The 19,720-nt window shown below is 41.3% G+C and overlaps 1 protein-coding gene across 4 annotated transcripts in view; it reads left to right on the top strand.

Moving 5' to 3' along the window:
• The first annotated feature begins 1,044 nt into the window (after positions 1-1,044).
• Ccar1 (cell division cycle and apoptosis regulator 1) overlaps positions 1,045-19,720 on the top strand; it is a 48,312-nt gene continuing 29,636 nt past the window's right edge. For 2 of the 4 annotated variants that reach the window (XM_038341931.2, XM_038341929.2), the window contains exons 1-10: positions 1,045-1,173; positions 2,381-2,502; positions 6,815-6,987; positions 8,313-8,357; positions 9,543-9,575; positions 10,823-11,016; positions 14,338-14,452; positions 14,558-14,750; positions 17,370-17,499; positions 18,171-18,332. In XM_038341931.2, the coding sequence (XP_038197859.1) occupies positions 2,430-2,502; positions 6,815-6,987; positions 8,313-8,357; positions 9,543-9,575; positions 10,823-11,016; positions 14,338-14,452; positions 14,558-14,750; positions 17,370-17,499; positions 18,171-18,332 (1,118 nt within the window). In that variant the 5' untranslated portion in view covers positions 1,045-1,173; positions 2,381-2,429. Of the gene's footprint in view, positions 1,174-2,380; positions 2,503-6,814; positions 6,988-8,312; positions 8,358-9,542; positions 9,576-10,822; positions 11,017-14,337; positions 14,453-14,557; positions 14,751-17,369; positions 17,500-18,170; positions 18,333-19,720 lie in introns of those variants that run through there. The other 2 variants (XM_038341930.2, XM_038341932.2) reach the window with 2 other exon arrangements.

Below are 19,720 nucleotides of genomic sequence, written 5' to 3'. Positions count from 1 at the left end.
TTTGCATGGTTTCCTCTTCTCTCTTTCTTCCCCTGGCCATGTCACCAGGATCATTGCATTAAACATTGACACCTTTTATTCGGTCTAATTTGCTCTGATTGGAATTATTTGCACCAGGGGAGATGCTCGTTTTAAGAAATACCCCTAACAGGTATTGGGGTTTGAACCAGGTCCTCTGGAAGAGCAGTCAGTGATATTAACTGGTTAGCCTTTCCTCCTGCCCCACCATGGAGAGTTTTAATTATGAAATCTTGTCCTGAGGTTAGATTTGTTTCCAACTAGCTCTTTTTTGTTTTGTTTTGATTTTTAGAGAAAGAATTTCTCTGTGTAGCTTTGGAGCCTTTCCTGGAACTCACCCTGTAGAACAAGCTGGCCTTAAACTCACAGAGATCTGCCTGCCTTTGCCTCCCTACTGCCAGTATTAAAGGCGTGCACCACTATTGCCTGGCTCCAATTAGCTCTTAAAACTTAAATTAACCCATGTATATATTAATCTACGTTCTGCCACGTGGCCCATTACTCGCCTCAGTGCCATTTCCAAGATTTGTAAATAGTAAATAGATCTGTGTCTCTCCTCTGGAAGTCTTGCCTATCCTCTCTTGCTTAGCTATTGGTCGTTCAATTCTTTATTAAACCAATCCGAAGGTACCTTAGGCATGTGAGGTAAGACAGAGATACGTCTTCAGACAGTATACAAAAAGATTATCCTACCACACATGAATGTATCGGTATATTTTCCAAATATTGATTTTTTTTTTAATCATATCTATATTTAAAAAACAAGATCTTACACGTTCATTCTTCCAAGCAAATAGCACTAGAATAGAAAAAGGACAACCACAAGATGGCGGCCACCCCGGCCTGCTCACGTGACTCCCGTTGGTTCTGTAACTAGGGAGAATGGCGTTCGCCTCAGAGCCGGGCACAAGGACAACCGGCTCATTGTTTAGCGAAGCCAAGGTAACCCGGCCAGGCGCGCTCTCGCCCGGCGTCCTGGCGAACGCGCACGCTGGGAGCGCGCACGCCGAACGTCCCTCCGCAGGCGCCGGTTCCTCACGGAGCTGGGAGGGAGGAGGTGCGGCGTGGAGGAAGAGGGAGAAGTTGACGCATGCGCCTGAGCTTGACGGCTTTTGAAATGGCTTCGCTGGTAAACCGGACCAGACTCAGGTGAAGGTCTGGTCAGCGCTTTGCTCGGGAGCGGCGGGAGGCAGAGTCAGGGCCGCTTCCATTCGCGGTGGATTGGCGGTGGGTTGGCGGGGACGCCGGCTGTGGGAGGCCGCGGGCGGGCGGGAGGGCGGGCTATGGCGGCCACGGCTGGGCAGGCGGGCGACGGACACGGCCCCTTTTGTGCGGGTCGGAGCAGGCCCCGTGCGGCGCGCCCTTCCCCCAGCGCGCCGGCTCCCGGCCCCTCAGGTGCGGCCTGCGTCCCTCAGCCTGGCCGGGCGGAGGCCGTGCGTCCCCGAGCTGGCGCTGCCGCGGCTCCGAGTCCCCACCGGTCCTCGGGGTGAGAGGCTCGCCCCGACCGGCCGCAGGGACTGCGATGGCCCGCGGATCCCCGTGGGCGCCGTGACCGTGGCCTGGGCCGCTGGCTTCCACAGTCGCGGCCTGCGCACTAGAGAGGCCGGGGCGGGAGGAAGATGGGCGTCACTGCCCGGCCCGTCGGGTCCCCAGCTGGGGATGCTCGGCCCCTCCTTTCCTCCGTCTCTGACTTCGGGGGAAGGGGCGTCTTCGCGGCGGTTCTTTTGGAGACGTGCGTTCTCCCAACTGCCTTTCCCCTCCGGGAGGCAAGGTGACAAAGGCCATAGTGACTTCCCTAGTCCTTCAAGTAACGTTCGTTATTAAAATGGTAGTCGTATCGATGCCTTTGCCTTTATGGGGGAGGGGGTGTCTCGTTTCCGTTATTGATTTAACCACTGCCTGACCTCCACATTGCCCGAAGAAAGCTCTCAGGCTGTACGTTCGGCGTCTGTCATTTCGTTGTCCGTTTCGTTTGTTTATATTCAGTCTGACGGTGGCCCTAGCGCCGGATAAACAAACCGTGCTAGCCGGGAATTTAGAGAGACCCGCCTGCCTCTGCCTCCTGAGTGCTGGGATTAAAGATTAAAGGCGTGCGCCACCAAACCTGGCCAGGCCTTTTTTTTTTTTTTTTTTTATTTAATATGTAATAGTAGTCCCTGAAAGAAGTCCCTTTAAGGCTACCCCTAAGGATCCCTTTTAAATAGGGTATAACTTGTCGATAGTGTTTGGTTTTCAGTTTGCACACATTCTATTTCCGGTTCTCTTTTGGAGGCTGTTCTTAGTATCAATTAGTTCTCTAAAATAGCCTTTTGTGGTATTTGTAGTTTGGTCAAACTTTGAAACAAGACTCCTTTCTTCATAGATACCTGCTGTAGAGGAGAAATAAGTGAAGGTTTTTCCCTCCTTGCATCATGGCTCAGTTTGGAGGACAGAAGAACCCACCATGGGCTACTCAGTTTACAGCCACTGCGGTGTCACAACCAGGTCAGGCTTTGGAATCCTTGCGCTGTGAATGTGTGTGTGTGTGTGTGTGTGTGTGGTGTGTGGTGTGGGGGGGCGCTGTCTCAATTGGATGGAAGTTAGTGCACCGGAGAGCGAAGTGTTTGAAGATGTATCCTTTATTAAGATACTTTTGAAAATTAAAACAACAATTAAAAAAAAAAAACCTTCTTTGTCCAACATTTTGGGCGGTTTTGTAGCTCTTTTTTTTCTTTTTTGGTATTTGCATTTTAAGAGTTTTTAGATTCATGACGGTCAGACTACTAATGGGTTTGCCATAATCTCTTCACGTGCATGTGTTCTCATTCTTCCTCTTCCATTGCGCTTCATCATTTTTGTTTTGCATTTGAGATAGGGTCTCCACTAACAAGTAATCCACACCTGGCTTATAGTTTTCAAATATGTTAAGTTTATCTCTCCTCTCCTCCGCCCCCAAGTTTTTTGAGACTGGGTTTCTCTGTGTAGTCGGGCTGTCCTGGAACTTATTCTGTAGACCAGGCTGGGCTTGAATTCACAGAGATCTGCCAGCCTCTGCCTCCCTGGAGCTAAACATGGGCATCACCGTGCCAATAATTAAAATTGCTTTAGTTATGTATTATAAAACAGTAATTTATTAGAGTGAACCAACCTCCTTTTCTCTCTTACTTTCATTTCTTCTTTGTGGTGCTGGGTATTTAATCTGTCCGAGTTTCAAGTTCAAATGGAATAACTTTTATTGAGTGTTTTCAGTTTTTTTTTTTTTTTTTTTTTTTTGGTTTTTCGAGACAGGGTTTCCCTGTAGTTTCTAGAGCCTGTCCTGGAACTAGCTCGAGTGTTTTCAGTTTTAAGACATGTTTTGGGCCAGGCATGGTGGCACCTGCCTCAAAACAGAACAAAACCCAAAACAAGAAACAAAAACACTAAACTTAAAATAACAGCAAAAAGAAAACATATATTTTAAATATATCTAAATGCCATAATTTATAAAATATTTATATGATAGTTTTCCTTAAAACTTTATTTATTTATGCTGGGCATGGTGGTGTATGCCTTTAATTCTAGTACTCAGGAGGCTGAGGCAGGTGGTTCTCTTTTAGTCTGAGGTCTAAATAGTGAGTTCCATGACAACCAAGACTGTATAGAGAGATCTTGTCTCAACACCCTCCTCCCCAAAATAATTTGTATTTTTAAAGTTAAACTTCTGTGTCCCTCTGGGGGATAGGGTTGATTAGACACTGCACATTTGGAAGTCAAGACAAGTGGTGGAAGTTGTTTCTTTCCATTGTGTGCAGTAGGTCTTGTGAATTGAATTTAGGTTGCCAGCCTTGGTGGCAAGCACATTTACCCAATGAGCCTTCTCACCTTTTTATCATTTTGTGTGTGTGTATGTGTGTATGTGTGTGTAGGACAGCTTTTGGGAGTTCTCTCCTTCCACGATGGGTTTTGAGGATTGAACCCAGGCTGTCAGACTTGCATGACGAGTGCTTTTAACTACTGAGTCATATTGCTAGTTCAATTATGGTTTTCATTTGTTTGAATTTAATGTAGAAATACTGACTCTATAAGAATTTAATTGCCAGGAACCTTAGAGGACACGGCTTAGGCAGTAAAATGATTACACAGCACCCACAAAGCCTTGGGTTTATTTCTAGCATCTCATAAACTGGGTGTGCTACTGCATTCCTGAAATCAAGCACTTATGAGGCAGAGGCAGGAGGATTAGAAAGAAGTTCAAAGGCATTCCTTAGTAAGTTTCAGGCCACCCCTGACACAAGGAGGTAGTCTTTTAAAAACAATATATAACTGGTCTTGGTGGGGCATATCTTTTATCCCAGAGCATTTAGGAGGCAGAGACAAGTGGATTTCTATGAGTGTCTGGGCAGCTTGGTCTATATAGCAAGTTCCAGGACGGGCAAGGGATGCATAGTGAGACCCTGTCTCAACCAAACCAAACCAAACCAAAAAACAATTAAAAACCCAATAACTAATAGGCTAAGGAAAAAAAGATAGCTGTAAGCATCATAAAGAAACGCTTAAAGTTGCAAAGAAAGGTTTAAAGAAAAAAGCCATTTTCCAGAGATATTAAACCAAAAATAAATAAATAAAAGACCATTTGTTATTTACTGTGGGTTTTTGTTTTGTACTCCCTTACTCCCACCCACCTGGGGCTTTGTACGTGTTAGTAATCTTCATCAGAATTTTCAGTTGTGTGGTTTTTATTTATTTATTATTTGTCTTTTTGTTGTTTTGTTTTTGAGACAGGGATTCTCTATGTAGCTAATTTTGAACTCACAGAAATCCACCTGCTTCTGGTTTTTTTTTTTTTTTTTTTTAATCCGAGACAGGGTTTCTCTGTAGCTTTGGAGCCTGTCCCGGAACTAGCTCTTGTAGAGCAGGCTGGCCTCGAACTCACAGAGATCCGCCTACCTCTGCCTCCCGAGTGCTGGGATTAAAGGCGTGCGCCACCACCGCCCGGCACCTGCTTCTGTTCTTGAGTGCTTTAATTAAAGGCGTGTGCCACCACTGTCCAGCTTTTTTTTTTAAAAAACATTTATATATTTTTATGTGTCTGTATGGGTGCATATGTGAAGGTCAAAGGACAGTTTGCAACTGTTGAGTTGGTTCTAGACTTCCACCATGTGGACTCCAGAGTTCAAATTCATGTCTCAGGATTGGTAGCAAACACCCTTATCCATTAGGTAGTTAGTAAGATTTCTGTTGCTTTGATAAAGACCATAATCAAAAACAACTTGTTGGGGGAAGGATTTATTTTATCTTACAACTCTCGCTCTGCCACTGAGAGAAATCGAGGCAGGGACTAATACCCCACAGTCTTGTCTACAGGCCCGTCGTGAAGGAATTTTCTTAATTGTTGCTCCCTCTTCTTAGTTAACTCAGGGGAAAAAAAAAACAGGACAGTTGACCCCTTGTCAACTTGAAGAACAAACCACGTTTTTCTATTTTAGGGTTGTTATTGCTGTGAGAAAAAAACAAAAACAAAAAACACTGACCCAAAAGCAACTTGAGGAGGAAAGGGTTTGTTTCATCTTTCATCTTAAAACTGTCAGGTCACACCCCATCACTGAGACAAGTCAGGGCAGTATCTCAAGAGGAACCTGGAGGCAGGAACTAAAGCAGAAACCATGGAGGATATCTATTCCTGGTTGCTCCTTATAGCTGGCTCAGTCTGCTTTCATGTAGCATCTAGGACCACCAGCCCAGAGTGGGCCACAGTGGGCTGGGCCCTCCCACATCAATCTCTAAGAAATGTCCCACAGGCTTGAATATAGGCCAACGTTGGAGGAATTTTCTCAACTGCTATCTTAGGGTCTTTTGCTGTGAAGAGACACCATAACCATGGCAACTCTTATAAAGGAAAACATTTAAGGGGCTGGCTTATAGTTCAGAGTTTTAGTCCATTGTCATCATGGTGGCATGTTGGCAGACATGGTGCTGGAGAGGTAGCTGAGAGTTCTACATCTGGATCAGCAGGAAGAAAAATTGAGCCTTACTGGGCCTGGCTCCTGCTTCTGAACTCCACCCCCCACAAACATCTATACATGTGCTTGGTGTTGTGTTTTTTTTTTTAAATATTTATTTATTTGTTATTTATGTATACAGTATTCTTTCTGCAGGCCTCATTACAGATGGTTGTGAGCCACCATGTGGTTGCTGGGAATTGAACTCAGGACCTTTGGAAGAGCAGGCAATGCTCTTAACTGCTGAGCCATCTCTCCAGCCCCTTGGTGTTGTGTTTTGAGACCAGAGCTGAACTTGGATTTACAGTGTTACTAAAGGTGACATTGAACTTGTAGTTTTTTGGCCTCTATTCCAGGTGCTGCCCTTACATGTATGCACCACTGCACCTGTTTATGCTGCTGCTAGGGTTCAAACCTAGGGCTTTGTATGTGCTAAGCGGTGCTAAGCAGGCCTTCTACCAGCCAAGTTTCATCCCCAAACCCCACCACTTTTAAAAAAGGTTTTTGTTTGTTTTGTTTTGAGAGTAGGCCTCTCTGTGATAGCCTTAGCTGTTCTGGAACTTGATTATATAGACCAAGTGGCTTCAAATTCACAGAGATCTTCCTGTCTCTATACCCCCTTCATTTTAGTCCTTGGGGTAGAGATATATATGCCACCACATATTCATCTCTGAAAAATACTTTTGATTAGACTCTAGATCTAGGTAAAGTTGGTTGGTTACTCCAGTGTAGGTCAGTGGAGCCGGTATTCCTTATATTTGTCATGGAAGGTCATGGGAGATTTCTGTAAAGGAGCCAAGTAATCTTGATCCCTCTCCTTTCTTTTAATCTCAATTTAGCTGCACTAGGTGTTCAGCAACCATCACTTCTGGGAGCATCTCCTACCATTTATACCCAGCAGACTGCATTGGCGGCGGCAGGCCTTACCACTCAAACTCCAGCAAACTATCAGTTAACACAGACGGCAGCATTGCAGCAGCAAGCTGCAGCTGCTGCAGCTGCATTACAGCAGGTGAGTTTCAATGTGATGAATGAGGTGATAAAAATGATAGTCGAGGGGCTGGAGATGGCACAGAGGTTAAGAGCTCTGACTACTCTTCCAGAGGTCCTGAGTTCAATTTCCAGCAACCACATGGTGGCTCACAGCCATCTGTAATGAGTTCTGGTGCCCTCTAATGGTGTACAAGTGTACACCCAGGCAAAATACTGTATACATAATAAATTTTAAAAGAAAGATAGTCGGTGCCCGGAGTCATTCTCCTTTGTTTTCTCCTTCATTTGTTCTGTTTTTGAGACAAGCTGTCTGCATTGTTTGTGTTGGCCTTGAACTCATGAGTTTCCCACTTAGCAGTTCAAGTATGTGCTAGTATGATTGGCTGCTACTTCTGTATTTTAAACAATGAAGAATTGTAGATTAAAAGAACTATGTAGCCAGGTGATAGTGGCACACATGTAGTCCCAGCAATTGGGAAGCAGAGGCTAGTGGCTGTCTGAGTTCAAGGCCAGCCTGGTCTACAAAGCTAGTTCCAGATATCCGGATATCCAGGATATCCAGAGCTACACAGAAAAACCATGTCTAAAAAAAACCAAACCCAAACAAAAAACCGAAAAACTACTACACACACAGGAAGTTTGTTTTTTTCTTGGTGTTAAAAATTACAGTGGTGGCCCCAGCACTGGGGAGGCAGAGGCAGGTGGATCGTTGGAAGTTCAAGGCCAGCTTGGTCTACAGAGTGAGTTCTAGGACAGCCAGAGCTGCAACACAGAGAAACCCTGTGTTGAAAAAAACAAAATAAATAAATAAAATTACATTGTGTTTATTCTTGGTGGTACAAACCTGTAATCTCAGCATTTGAGAATGGAGAGAAGGAGAATATTGAGTTCATAGCAGGATTATTTGATGACAAAACAACGTTTCTGCGCTCAGCACAGAGTATAGTTGTATAGTCAGAAGTCTTAAATTTTTTGTTTGTTTTTGTTTTTTTCAAGATAGGAGTTCTCTTTATAGTCCTGGCTATCCTGGAACTCACTCTGTATACCAGGCTGGCCTCAAACTCAACAGAAATCTGTCTACCTCTGTCTCCCAAGTGCTGGGATTAAGTACTACACCACTAGAGCTCAGTGAAATCTTACATTCTTATGTTCCTGAGTTGTTTATTTATACTTAACTATTTTATGAAAATTCTGGCTTCAGTGGTTCTCAGAGTAAAAATGACCACCATTTTGTTAATTTTAGATAAGTATAGCTGGTTTAGAAAGTTTCACTAGTTTTTATATGTATGTACTTTTGAAAATAAATGTGCGTAACCTTCTGTTTCCTTTAATAATCTTTTTCAGCAATATTCACAACCTCAGCAGACCTTGTATAGTGTGCAACAACAGGTTAGTCTAAATTTTTTGTTAGAAATTGATTTAAAAATGGCGATTCTCTTGTTCCCTCAAATTAAAGTAACACACCATTTAAATTCCTTCTTGCTATCTACCCTAAAATGTGAATTTTTTTTTAATCTTTGGGTGGGATAGGGAACAGCTAAATCCACATGAAACCCAACACACCATTTCCCCTAGCCCCCCAGACAAATCTACTTTCAAAAATTTAGCTTAATATAATTGTTGGTTTGTTTTGGTTTTTTTGAGACAGGATTTCTCTGTAGCTTTGGAGCCTGTCCTAGAAATCACTCTGTAAACCAGGCTGGCCTCGAACTCACAGAGATCTGCCTGTCTCTGCATTCCAAGTGCTGGGGTTAAAGGCATGTGCCACCACTACTCGGCTGACCTGGGACTCTTAACACAGACCAGGCTGTCTTGAAATTCACAGAGATCTCCCTACTTTTGCCTCCAAGTGCTGGGATTAAAGATGTGTACCATCAAGCCCGGCGATGGTGGAGCACACCTTTAATGCACTCGGGAAGCAGAGGCAGGCGGATCTCTATGAGTTCGAGGCCAGCCTGGTCTACAAGAGCTAGTTTAAGGACAGGCACCAAAGCTACAGAGAAACCCTGTCTCAAAAATCAAAAAAAAAAAAAAAAGATGTGTACCATCACTGTAGGCACCAACTTCTTTATTTTTGATTAAATGTAGCTTAGTATTTATTTATTGAATGAGTTTGAAATAGTTGTCAGTAACCTTATAATTAGTTATGTGTTTTGAATTTGTTGTGAATAAATAAACTAATGTGTAAAACAATGATTCAGGGTCTGGAGAGATGGCACAGGGTTTAAGAGCACTAGCTGCATCCTCCAGAGGATCTGGGTTCAATTCTTGGCATCTGTATGGTGGCTCCTAACTGTAACTCCAGTTCCAGAGTTAGATTCCCAGTACACATGTCCAGTAGTTCACAAACACCAGTATCTCTGACTCCTGGGGATCTGATATTTTCTTTTGGCCTCTGCCACCACAAGGTATGCTTTTGTTGCACAGTTACATATCACAGGTAAAGCACCCATACACATGATAAAATAATAGCTACATTTTTAAAGATAAAATTTTGAAAAACAAGAATTCCTCTGTAAATCATCTCTGAAAGAGCAAACCTGATTGATCTTGTTTGTTTTTTCTTGCTTTCAGTTGCAGCAGCCCCAGCAGACAATTCTAACACAGGTTAGTTTGGTATTTATTCATTCATTCATTCATTTATTTTGTGATAGGGTTTCTCTTTGTTGCTTTGGAGCCTGTCCTGGAACTTGCTCTGTAGACCAGGTTGGCCTTGAGCTCACAGAGATCCACCTGCCTCTTGTCTCTGGAGTGCTGGGTTTAAAGGCGTGTGCACCCACCACCTGGCTAATTTATTTCTTTAGTTATATTTCTGTTGTAGTTTTTCAATAGGGGTTTAAAAATACTTGTTGGATTTGTGTAATAACATTTTGATATTTATTGTTAGATAAAGATGGAAAGTGTGGTAGTGGTAGTGTGTTTTGTGTTTGTTGACAATAGTGCATTGTGTATTGTATGCTTCCAATTTTTTTTCTTGTTTTTCAAAACAGGGTTTCCCTGTAGCTTTGGAGCCTGTCCTGGAACTAGCTCTTGTAGAGCTGGCCTCGATCTCACAGAGATCTGCCTGCATCTGCCTCCCTTAGTACTGAGATTAAAGGCGTGCACCACCACCGCCCGGCGCTTCCAGTTATTTTAAAGGAAGGAGTAAAATATGTTTTTGTTTTTATGTACAGATTTAGATAAAACTTCAACTACTAACCAATAGCAGGCAGTTTCTTTGGTGGGAAACTGGGTATCTGAAACTGCCCAGATAGAATAGAAACTTTTCACCTTAAAATTCCTTGTGCAGCTCTAAGTTGTGAATCTGTCACTTTGTTTGGTTTGTTGATGCAGAAATCCTTGCATCATTAAACAAATGTTACACAGCATAAACAAATATAACACAGCTTAAAATAATATTCTACAACAGTTGAGCCTCAGCTTCCTGTATGCTGGGATTTTGGGTATGAACCTCCATACCTAGGGTTTGGTATGTGTATGTAAATGTGTGCACATACATAAGCATGCATATGTTTACTGGTTTTTCAAGGAGAGCAGGTGACACCCTCAGGTGTTATTCCTTGGGTGCCATCTACTGTTTTGTTTTGTCTGAATCCAGATCTCTCACTGCCTTGGAACTCACGTTAGAGTCTGGACTGTCTGGTCAGTGAGCTGGAGTAGTTTCCTATTTCCAACTGTCCAGATTATAACCAATCACCACCATGCCTAGTTTAGTTGTTTTTTTTTTTTTTCTTTTCCAGTTTGTTTTAGGAATGGAGCTATTACTTTACTAGTACAGTTCCTGAGTTTACAGTCTTTTTACTCTTTATTTTAGACAGCTGCAAGTCTTAATGTGATGTTGTTTTGTTCAATAGCCAGCTGTTGCATTGCCCACAAGTCTTAGCCTATCAACTCCTCAGCCTGCGGCACAGATTACTGTATCATATCCAACACCAAGGTCCAGTCAGCAGCAAACTCAACCTCAGAAGCAGCGTGTTTTCACAGGAGTGGTTACAAAGCTACATGATACATTTGGATTTGTGGATGAAGATGTATTCTTTCAGCTTGGGTAAAAACTTCCATTAGATGTTGATAGATGATACATGGTAGTAATACATTCTCAATGGAAAAAAATATAGTTTATAATTTTATTTTGAAATCGTAATGTTTGTATATTTATACTTATGCCCTTTTAAAATAAATTTACATTTATATATTTATGTCTGGGGGGGTAGAGGGATTACACACTTGTGGAGGTTATTGGTGGGAGTTGGTTTTCTTCTGTCATGTAGATTCCAGGAATCAGGTTCAACCCTCAAACTTGGTAATAAGTGCTAATTGATCCCTTTTGAATTCTTTATGTTTTGTCAATTAGGTGGCAGTTCTAGGAACATTCATGTTCTGGCCTAGAATAAAATTAGAAATTGAGGCAGATGTGGTAACATAAAACTTAAAACCCATTACTTGAATGGCAGAGGCAGGTGGATCTGTGATTTCCAGGCCAGTCTGATCTACATAGTGAGTTTCAGAACAGCTGGGACTTAATAGAAAGACCTTTGTCTCTATACAATCAAATAAGATGGAGGTTGAAGCCAATTAATAAATAAAATAAGATGGGGGTTGAAATAGGCTTTTAAAACCGAATCTTTGTTTTGTTTGTTTGTTTTTACGTATTTAATACTGACTAAGCTTATTTTCTCAATTGTATGTGTGTGTATATTTGTGTATGACCACATATGTGCTTTAAAGGAAAGGTACATTCACCTGAGCATATATGTGTGTAGGCCAGAGGTTGACTTTGCTGTTCTTTACATCTATATTTATATATCTATATCTATGTATGATCCTATCTCAAAACAACCACCCCCTCATTTTTTTTTTTTTTAGCTTTGGAGCCTCTCCTGAAACTAGCTCTTGTAGACCAGGCTGGCCTCTAACTCAGAGATCTGCCTGCCTCTGCCTCCTGAGTGCTGGGTTAAAGGATATGCCTTTATAAATATTATTTAACTTTATGTACATTGGTGTGAGGGTGCCAGATATCCTAGGATTCTAGAACTGGAGTTACAGACAGTTGTGAGCTGCCATGTGGGTACTGGGAATTAAACCTGAGTCCTTTGGAAGAAGATCCAACACTCTTAATTGCCGAGCCCCCCCCCCCCTTTTGGTTTTTAGTTTTTTTTGAGACAGAGTTTCTCTGGTTTGGAACCTGTCCTGGACCTAGCTCTTGTATACTAGGATGGCCTCGAACTGAGATTCACTTGCCTCTGCCTCCCAAGTGTTGGGATTATAGGCGTGTGCCACCACCACCTGACTGCTAAACCATCTCTTAAGCCCCAGCTTTGTTATTGTTCTCTAATCTTTATTTTAGTACAAGGTCTCTTACTTGGAACTCACCATCTCTGCTAGACTAGCTGGCCTTCAAGTCCCTGGGATCTGTCTTCCCAATCCTGTGGTTAGGGGTGTGTGCCACCATGTCTAGCTTTCTTGTGGCTTCTTGGGATCCAGATTTGAGTCCTCATGCATGTATAACAAGCATTTTACCTAATGAGCCAACCCCCTACCCCTAAAATTTAGTGGTGAGCCTGGTGGTGATGGCACACGCATTTTATCCCAACACTCAGGAGGCAGAGGCAGGAGGATCTCTGTGAATTCGAGGCTAGCTTGATCTACAAGAGCTAGTTCCGGGACAGGCACCAAAGCTACAGAGAAACCTTGTCTTGAAAAACCAAAAATTAAAAAAAAAAAAAATGGGGGAGGTGCTTGTTTTGAGATAGGATCTCATTGTGTAGCCCTAGCTGGCTTGGAATTAACTGTAGTCTGGGATCACAGTGAACTCCCAGTGATCCCTCTACCTTTTCTCCCTGAGGGCTGAGATTAAAAGAGTCTGGCCAAAGAACATTAAGGGGTTTTTGTTGTTGTTGTTGTTTGTTTGTTTGTTTTTTGTGATTGTTTTCTTTGGTTGATTTCTTGATGCTGGGTTTTACTTAGTAGCCTTCGCCAACCTAAAACTTGCTCTGTTGACCAGTCTGGCCTTGAACTCTTAGATAACCACCTGCCTCTGCCTTCTGAGTGCTAGGATTAAAGGTGTGCACTACCTCTCTGTCAGACATTTGTTTTCAATTGAAAAAATAATCCCCCTTCAATTAATTATATTGAGTGTTTGGTGTTCTTGTTTTGTTTTTGAGACAGTTTCTCTGTGTATCTTTGTAGCCTGTTCTGGAACTCGCTCTGTAGACCAGGCTAGCTTCAAACTCAGAGATCTGCCTGTTTTTGCCTCCCGAATGCTGGGATTAAAGAAATGCGCCATCAGTCCTCACTCTGCCTTATTCCTTTGAGACAGGGTTTCTCACTAAACCTGGAGCTAGGCTAGTGGCCAGCAGAAGCTAGTGATCCTCCGTGGTCACAGCAGGCATTTGGCTGACTTCTCGTGTAGTCTGCACAGAAACTACTATGGCCCACTTAGCCAGCTTCCTTAGGTGATCTTAATGCACTTCCTCTGAAGTAAGTGCTGTGTTATTATTGTTCAAGATTTTTGTGCTGTTGGGCCTCCTTTTTTTCCATTCTCTCTAAAAATCTTACCCTTAGGCTATTACGGTGACAGTTCTGTACATAGAGAGGCATTGAGAAAACAAAAGGGCAAATTGTTCTTGTGCTTGAACCTTCTTTTTTACATACAGCAGAAGGTGAAATGTAATCAATTTAAAAGTGAGTCTAGGATTGGAGAGATGACTCTGCAGTTAAGGGCATTCCACACTCCTGCAAAAGACAATTCTTCAATTCCCAGCATATCAGGTGGCTCACAGCAGCCTATAATTCTAGCTCCAGGGGGATTTGATATCTCTGACTTCTAGGGTACCAATTTGTCTAAGCACAAGGGACCCATAACATGATTAAGAATAAAAATAAATCTTTAAGGTCTGTAGAAATGGCTCAGTAGTTTAAAGCACTTGTTGTTCTTACAGGAGACCCAAGTCTGCTTCCCATCACCTGTAAATCTAGTTCCAGGGAGCAGACACCCTCCTGAGCTCCATGGGCTCTTGCATGCATATGGTCTGCATTTTTATATACAGGCAAAACATTTATACAATTAAATGAATCTAAAAACATTTTTAAATGATAAATAATACTATCCAGGCTTCCATTTTAGTTGTAATAAAATCACTATAGTCTTTGAAAGACAGCATCAGTCAGATCTCTGTGACGCCAGCCTGGTATACATAGGTTCTAGGCATGCCAAGGCTCCATAAAAGAGACCCTGTCTCCTAAAGAAGAGAAGTAAAACAAACAAAAATATGTATTTTTTGTGTGTGTGGTAAGATCTCTTCAATAGTATATAAATCATTTTGGTATAATCTTTCTTGTGTTTATATTTACGTTTTTTTTTCCCCAGTGCTGTTAAAGGGAAAACCCCCCAAGTTGGTGATAGAGTATTGGTTGAAGCAACTTACAATCCTAACATGCCTTTTAAATGGAATGCACAAAGAATTCAAACACTACCAAATCAGGTACATAATAAAGTGCTATAGAAACTTGATACTTGACATTGCTGGTTTACAATGTAATTTCTTTTCAAAGAAATTTTCTATATATTTATCTTGTTTTGTTTTTAGAATCAGTCCCAGACCCAACCTTTACTGAAGACTCCTACTGCTGTAATTCAGCCGATTGTGCCACAGACAACATTCGGTGTTCAGGCACAGCCCCAACCCCAGTCGTTACTACAGGCTCAGATATCCGCTGCTTCTATTACACCACTATTGCAGACACAACCACAGCCCTTACTACAGCAGCCACAGCAGAAAGGTATTATATGTAATGTATCATTGCTTCTTGGGTTTTTGTTTGTTTGTTTGTTTTTGTCATTATTTTTAGATTTTATTTTATATGTATTAATGTTTTGTCATGGATTCTGGGTTCCCTGGAGTTACAGACAGTTGCGAGCTGTCATGTGGGTGCTGGGAACTGAACCTGGGTCCTCTAGAAGAGGTGTTAGTGCTCTTAACCACTGAGCCATCTCTCTAATAAATGTGTAGATTTTTTTTTTTTTTTTTTTTTGGTTTTTTTCAAGGCAGGGTTTCTCTGTAGCTTTGGAGCTTGTCTTGGAACTAGCTCTTGTAGACCAGGCTGGCCTTGAACTCACAAAGATCCACCTGCCTCTGCCTCCCGAGTGCTGGGATTAAAGGCGTGCGCCACCACCGCCCGGCTAAATGTGTAGATTTTTAAATTGCTGAAATAGTAGGAACATGTTGCTAATAAAAAAGAGATTAGGGACTTTGAGAACATGAAAGGAAGCTTAAGTATCATGAACAGAACATTTTCTACATTTTGTTTTATTTTTAAAGACAGGGTTTCTCTGTGTAGCCCTGGGTGTCCTGAAACTTGATTTTTTTTTGGTGGGGGGGTTGTTTTTGTTTTTGTTTTTACCTTGTTCCTTTGTCTTAGAAACTGAAGTTTAAGTTCAAATTCTTTTTTTTTTTATTTATTTATTTGCTTATATTGTATACAGTATTCTTCCTACAGGCCTCATTACAGATGGTTGTGAGCCACCATGTGGTTGCTGGGAATTGAACTCAGGACCTTTGGAAGAGCAGGCAATGCTCTTACCCGCTGAGCCATCTCTCCAGCCCCCTAAGTTCAAATTCTTTGGCAAGCATTGGTTATGGCTGATGCTTTGTAACTCATGCTGCCTCTTTTTTTTTTTTTCCCCCTTAGGAGTGGGTGTTTCAAGACAGGGTTTTTCTGTATAGCTTTGGAGCCTGTTCTGGAACTCACTCTGTAGATTAGGCTGGCCTTGAATGCACGGAGATCCATCTGCCTGCCTCTGCCTCCCAAGTGCTGGGATTAAAGGCGCGCACCACCACCACTAGGCCATGCTGCATCATTTTAGATGCTTTCAGTTACCCCAATGTTACTAATATGGAATTTGATTATTTGCAGGTGTTAGTAACCAGAGATTGCTCTGGTTTAAAGGAATCCTTTTCCCCTTGCAAATGACTAATCTCCCAACTTGTATTTTAATATTCTCTGGCTATCTTATTCCATAGTAGTCATTGATTTAGTGTGTATACTTCAGGTGTTGGCAAATTGTAGCCCTTGATTTTTAGGTCATAGTTTGAGTAATTCTGATATTGAGCAAATTTTAAAAGAAAAATGTCGCGTTCCTGTCCCACCCCCACCCCCTCCATTTTTTTCTTTTGGTTTTCGAAACAAATTTTTGTGTGTGTGTATTTCTGGCTGTCCTAGAACACATTCTGTAGGCCAGGCTGACCTCAAACTCGGAGATCTGTTTGCCTCTGCCTCCCAAGTGCTGGGATTAAAGGCGTGCGCAACCGCTGCCTGGCTGAAAAGTGTCTTTGTACTTGTTTTTTGTTTCCTTTTGTTTTAAAATATAGTCTAAAATCTTTATAGATGTATGAGATGTTATAAAGGAAATGAGAATTTAAGTTTTTCATTGTCTAGAATATGTTCTGTCACCAAGGGTATCAGTCTCAAATGTGGTATAAATATATACATACAGGCAAAGAACTTTAACACACATAAGATATTTTCAAAACTGGGTTAATAAAATAAAAATATATTTGATGAGGCCTGAGATGCAGCTCTGAAGTACAGTGTTTGTTTCAGATAGGCAAGGGTCTGGGTTTGGTCTCGAGCACTCCCCCCCCCCCCCCACAAGCTAGTTGTAATAACAGAAGACCAGCCAGCCATGAAAAAGAATTCATTCTTTGGTCTGCTTCCCTTTTCCTCTGATTAATTATAGTCAATATTGATGGTTTTAGATTTGAGCCAAAGAATTCATTAGAATTCTGCTGGGTTTTTTTGCTTTGTTTTGTGATAAGGTCTCACCTTGTAGCCCTGGCTATTTTGTAATTTGTTACATTGACCAGGCTAGATTTAAACTCATAAAGATCTGCTTCTGTCTCTCATATGTGCTAGGTTTAAAGGCATGAACCATCACATATAGCAAAGAACTTTGATACACATTCTACTTTTTGTTTGTTTTGCTTTATTTTTCTGGACAGGATTTCTCTGTGTAGCTATAGTTGTCCTGGAACTCACTCTGTAGACCAGGCTGGACTGCCTTTGCCTCCTGAGTGCTGGGATTAAAGGTGTGCACTGCCAGCACCACTCAGCTACATTCTACTTTTTAGCATAGATTTATCCCTATTTTGCTTCCATTGTACCAAAAAGATTGGCTTTTATTGTTCTATGTGGAAAAATAGATAACTGTATTATTTGAAAAAGAAAATTTTTAGTTTTCAGTACCAGGGACAAATCACCAGATACAATCTCTTCCTTAGAAATAACTATATTTTGTTGTCTTGGGAAACAGATAGCTTTGGTGAACCCTACTTATTTTTGTGATGTATTTTAAGCTTCTTTTAACAATTTTTTAAATTTTTTCTTCTGTATCTTTTAAAGCTGGCTTATTGCAGCCTCCTGTCCGTATAGTGTCTCAGCCTCAGCCGGCACGGAGATTAGATCCGCCATCTAGATTTTCAGGAAGGAATGACAGAGGGGATCAAGTACCTAATAGGAAAGATGACCGAAGGTATGTTTGAAAGTAATATTGTGGGCTGGAGAAACAGCTTAAAGGTAAGAGCGCTGTCTGCTCTTCCGTGGACCCAGGATTGGTTCCCAGCATCCATGTTCAGGGGTTTCTGATTCTCTCTCCTGCCTTTCTCAGGCATGCAGGGGGTGCACACACCTACATGCAGACAAAATACTTATATACATAAAATAAATAAATGAGAAGTTGCTATAAGTTCAAGGCCTAAAGCCATTCTGGACTACATAGTTAGTACCAAGCCAGCCTGGTCTATTTAACAAGACTCTATCAAAAAGAAATGAAAAGGAAAGAAAGAAAAATATTTCAAAGAACTATTCATTTGTGTTTAGCTATATAACCTTGAGTGGCCTGGAACTTCTAAATTCACTTGCCTTCTGAGTGCTGGGATTAAAGATGTATATCACCATGCCTGGCAAGAGCCTTTTAATAATACCAATAAATATTAGTGATTTTATTTTTACTACACTTATTTAATTTGCGTCTGTTTCTATGCCATAGTATATATGTGAAGGCTAGAGGAAAACTTGGGAGTCTGTTCTTTTACCATGTGGGTTCTGGGAATGAAATTCGGGTCCTCAGGCCTGATAGCAGAGCCTATACCTGCTGGGCCATCCTGTTGACCCCAGAGTGATTTTAGACATCCTTGCTTTAAGTCGCGAAAGGGACAGAGAAAGACGCAGATCCAGAGAAAGATCACCTCAGAGGAAACGTTCCCGGGAGAGGTCACCCCGGAGAGAAAGAGAGCGATCCCCTCGGAGAGTCCGTCGTGTTGTTCCGCGCTACACAGTGCAGTTTTCAAAATTTTCTTTAGATTGGTAAGTTTTCTCTTCTGTGTTTGTTTAATTTCATTAGTAGTATCATAGTTTGGTATAGAATATAATTGGATATATTTTTTTATAAAATTTAGTAACATTTTGTGCTATTTCTATGAGGTCAGAAATGTAGTTTGAGTTTGGAATTATTTTGTATAAAGAGAATTAGATTTGAATACACATTTAGGAAAGCAACTACTTAAAAGAAGCAGCTATGGTTTGGGAACATAGTCTAGGACTAGAGGATTTACCCAGTGTTGAAGGCACTAGGTTCAGCCCTAGTACCAGACCAACCCCAAGCAACCTCCCAGAAGGAGGTTAATGAATTTCTCAGCTTCATCTACAAAATCTTGTAAATTTACAGGATTATTATGAAGTTGCATTAAATATCCATAGCACTTAACCTAATGTATAACAGCTATAAATTCTCTGTAATTCATGGTGGTAGTGAGTAGTATGGTACACCTAGATCATAGGTGGAAAAAAGAAAAGATGGATGTGGTGGGACATGCCTTTAATAACAGCACTTGGGAGGCAGAGATGGGTGTATTTCTGTGCTTTGGAGCCAGCCACGTCTGTATATCAGGTTCCACAACAACCAGTACTACATAGAGACGCTGTCTTAAAAATCAAAATGAAAAACGAAAAAGTTCCAGCTGGCCAGTGGCGGTGCATACCTTTAAACACAGCATTCAGAAGGCAGAGAGGCAGGCAGATCTCTGTGAATTTGAGACCAGCTGGTCTACAGAGTTAGTTCCCAGACAGCAAGAGCTACACAGAAAAACCTTGTCTTCAAAAACAAACAAAAAAAAAGGGAAGAGGAAAAAAAAAACCCTAGATTGATAGTAAAATTAGAAAAATGGTGTTTGAAACTGTTTAGCATTGGTACAAGTCGCTGTCAATGTTTCTGTGACCCGAGGCTATTTCTACCTTTCAAAATAGGATAACATGAATATTCATAATACTAGCTTATCAAATGTTAAAATTTCTGTATAGTAAGTTCTAGATTTAAGAAACTAGTGTTTGTTTAATGTCTAGAAAATTTTACCTTGTGACATTACGGTATATAATTGGGGTCAAATCAGCAAGTATTCTTAGGTTATATTAGTTTTTTATCTATGTTTACTCTTAACATAGTTAGGATATTTCAGAAAAACCCAAAGAGAATCAAAAGTACTTCCCCAGCCTCTAAAATATTGCTACATGGAGCGATTTTTTATTCTATTTGTTGTCAATATTCAGTGTTTTTCTCTGAAAACTTGGTGATAGTATATGAAATACACTAACCATCTAGTTCTTTCCAAGTTAGACTTTCACAATTTCATTTTACCACCTTTATGTAAATTTCCAGAACATTAAATAAACCAATTGCAAATAAAAGCTTTAAACCT

The sequence above is a fragment of the Arvicola amphibius genome, chromosome 9, assembly GCF_903992535.2.
Source record: "Arvicola amphibius chromosome 9, mArvAmp1.2, whole genome shotgun sequence".
NCBI lineage: Eukaryota > Metazoa > Chordata > Mammalia > Rodentia > Cricetidae > Arvicola > Arvicola amphibius.
Note: the sequence above shows the minus strand (reverse complement) of the source record. Positions and strands in the feature narration are given on the sequence as shown.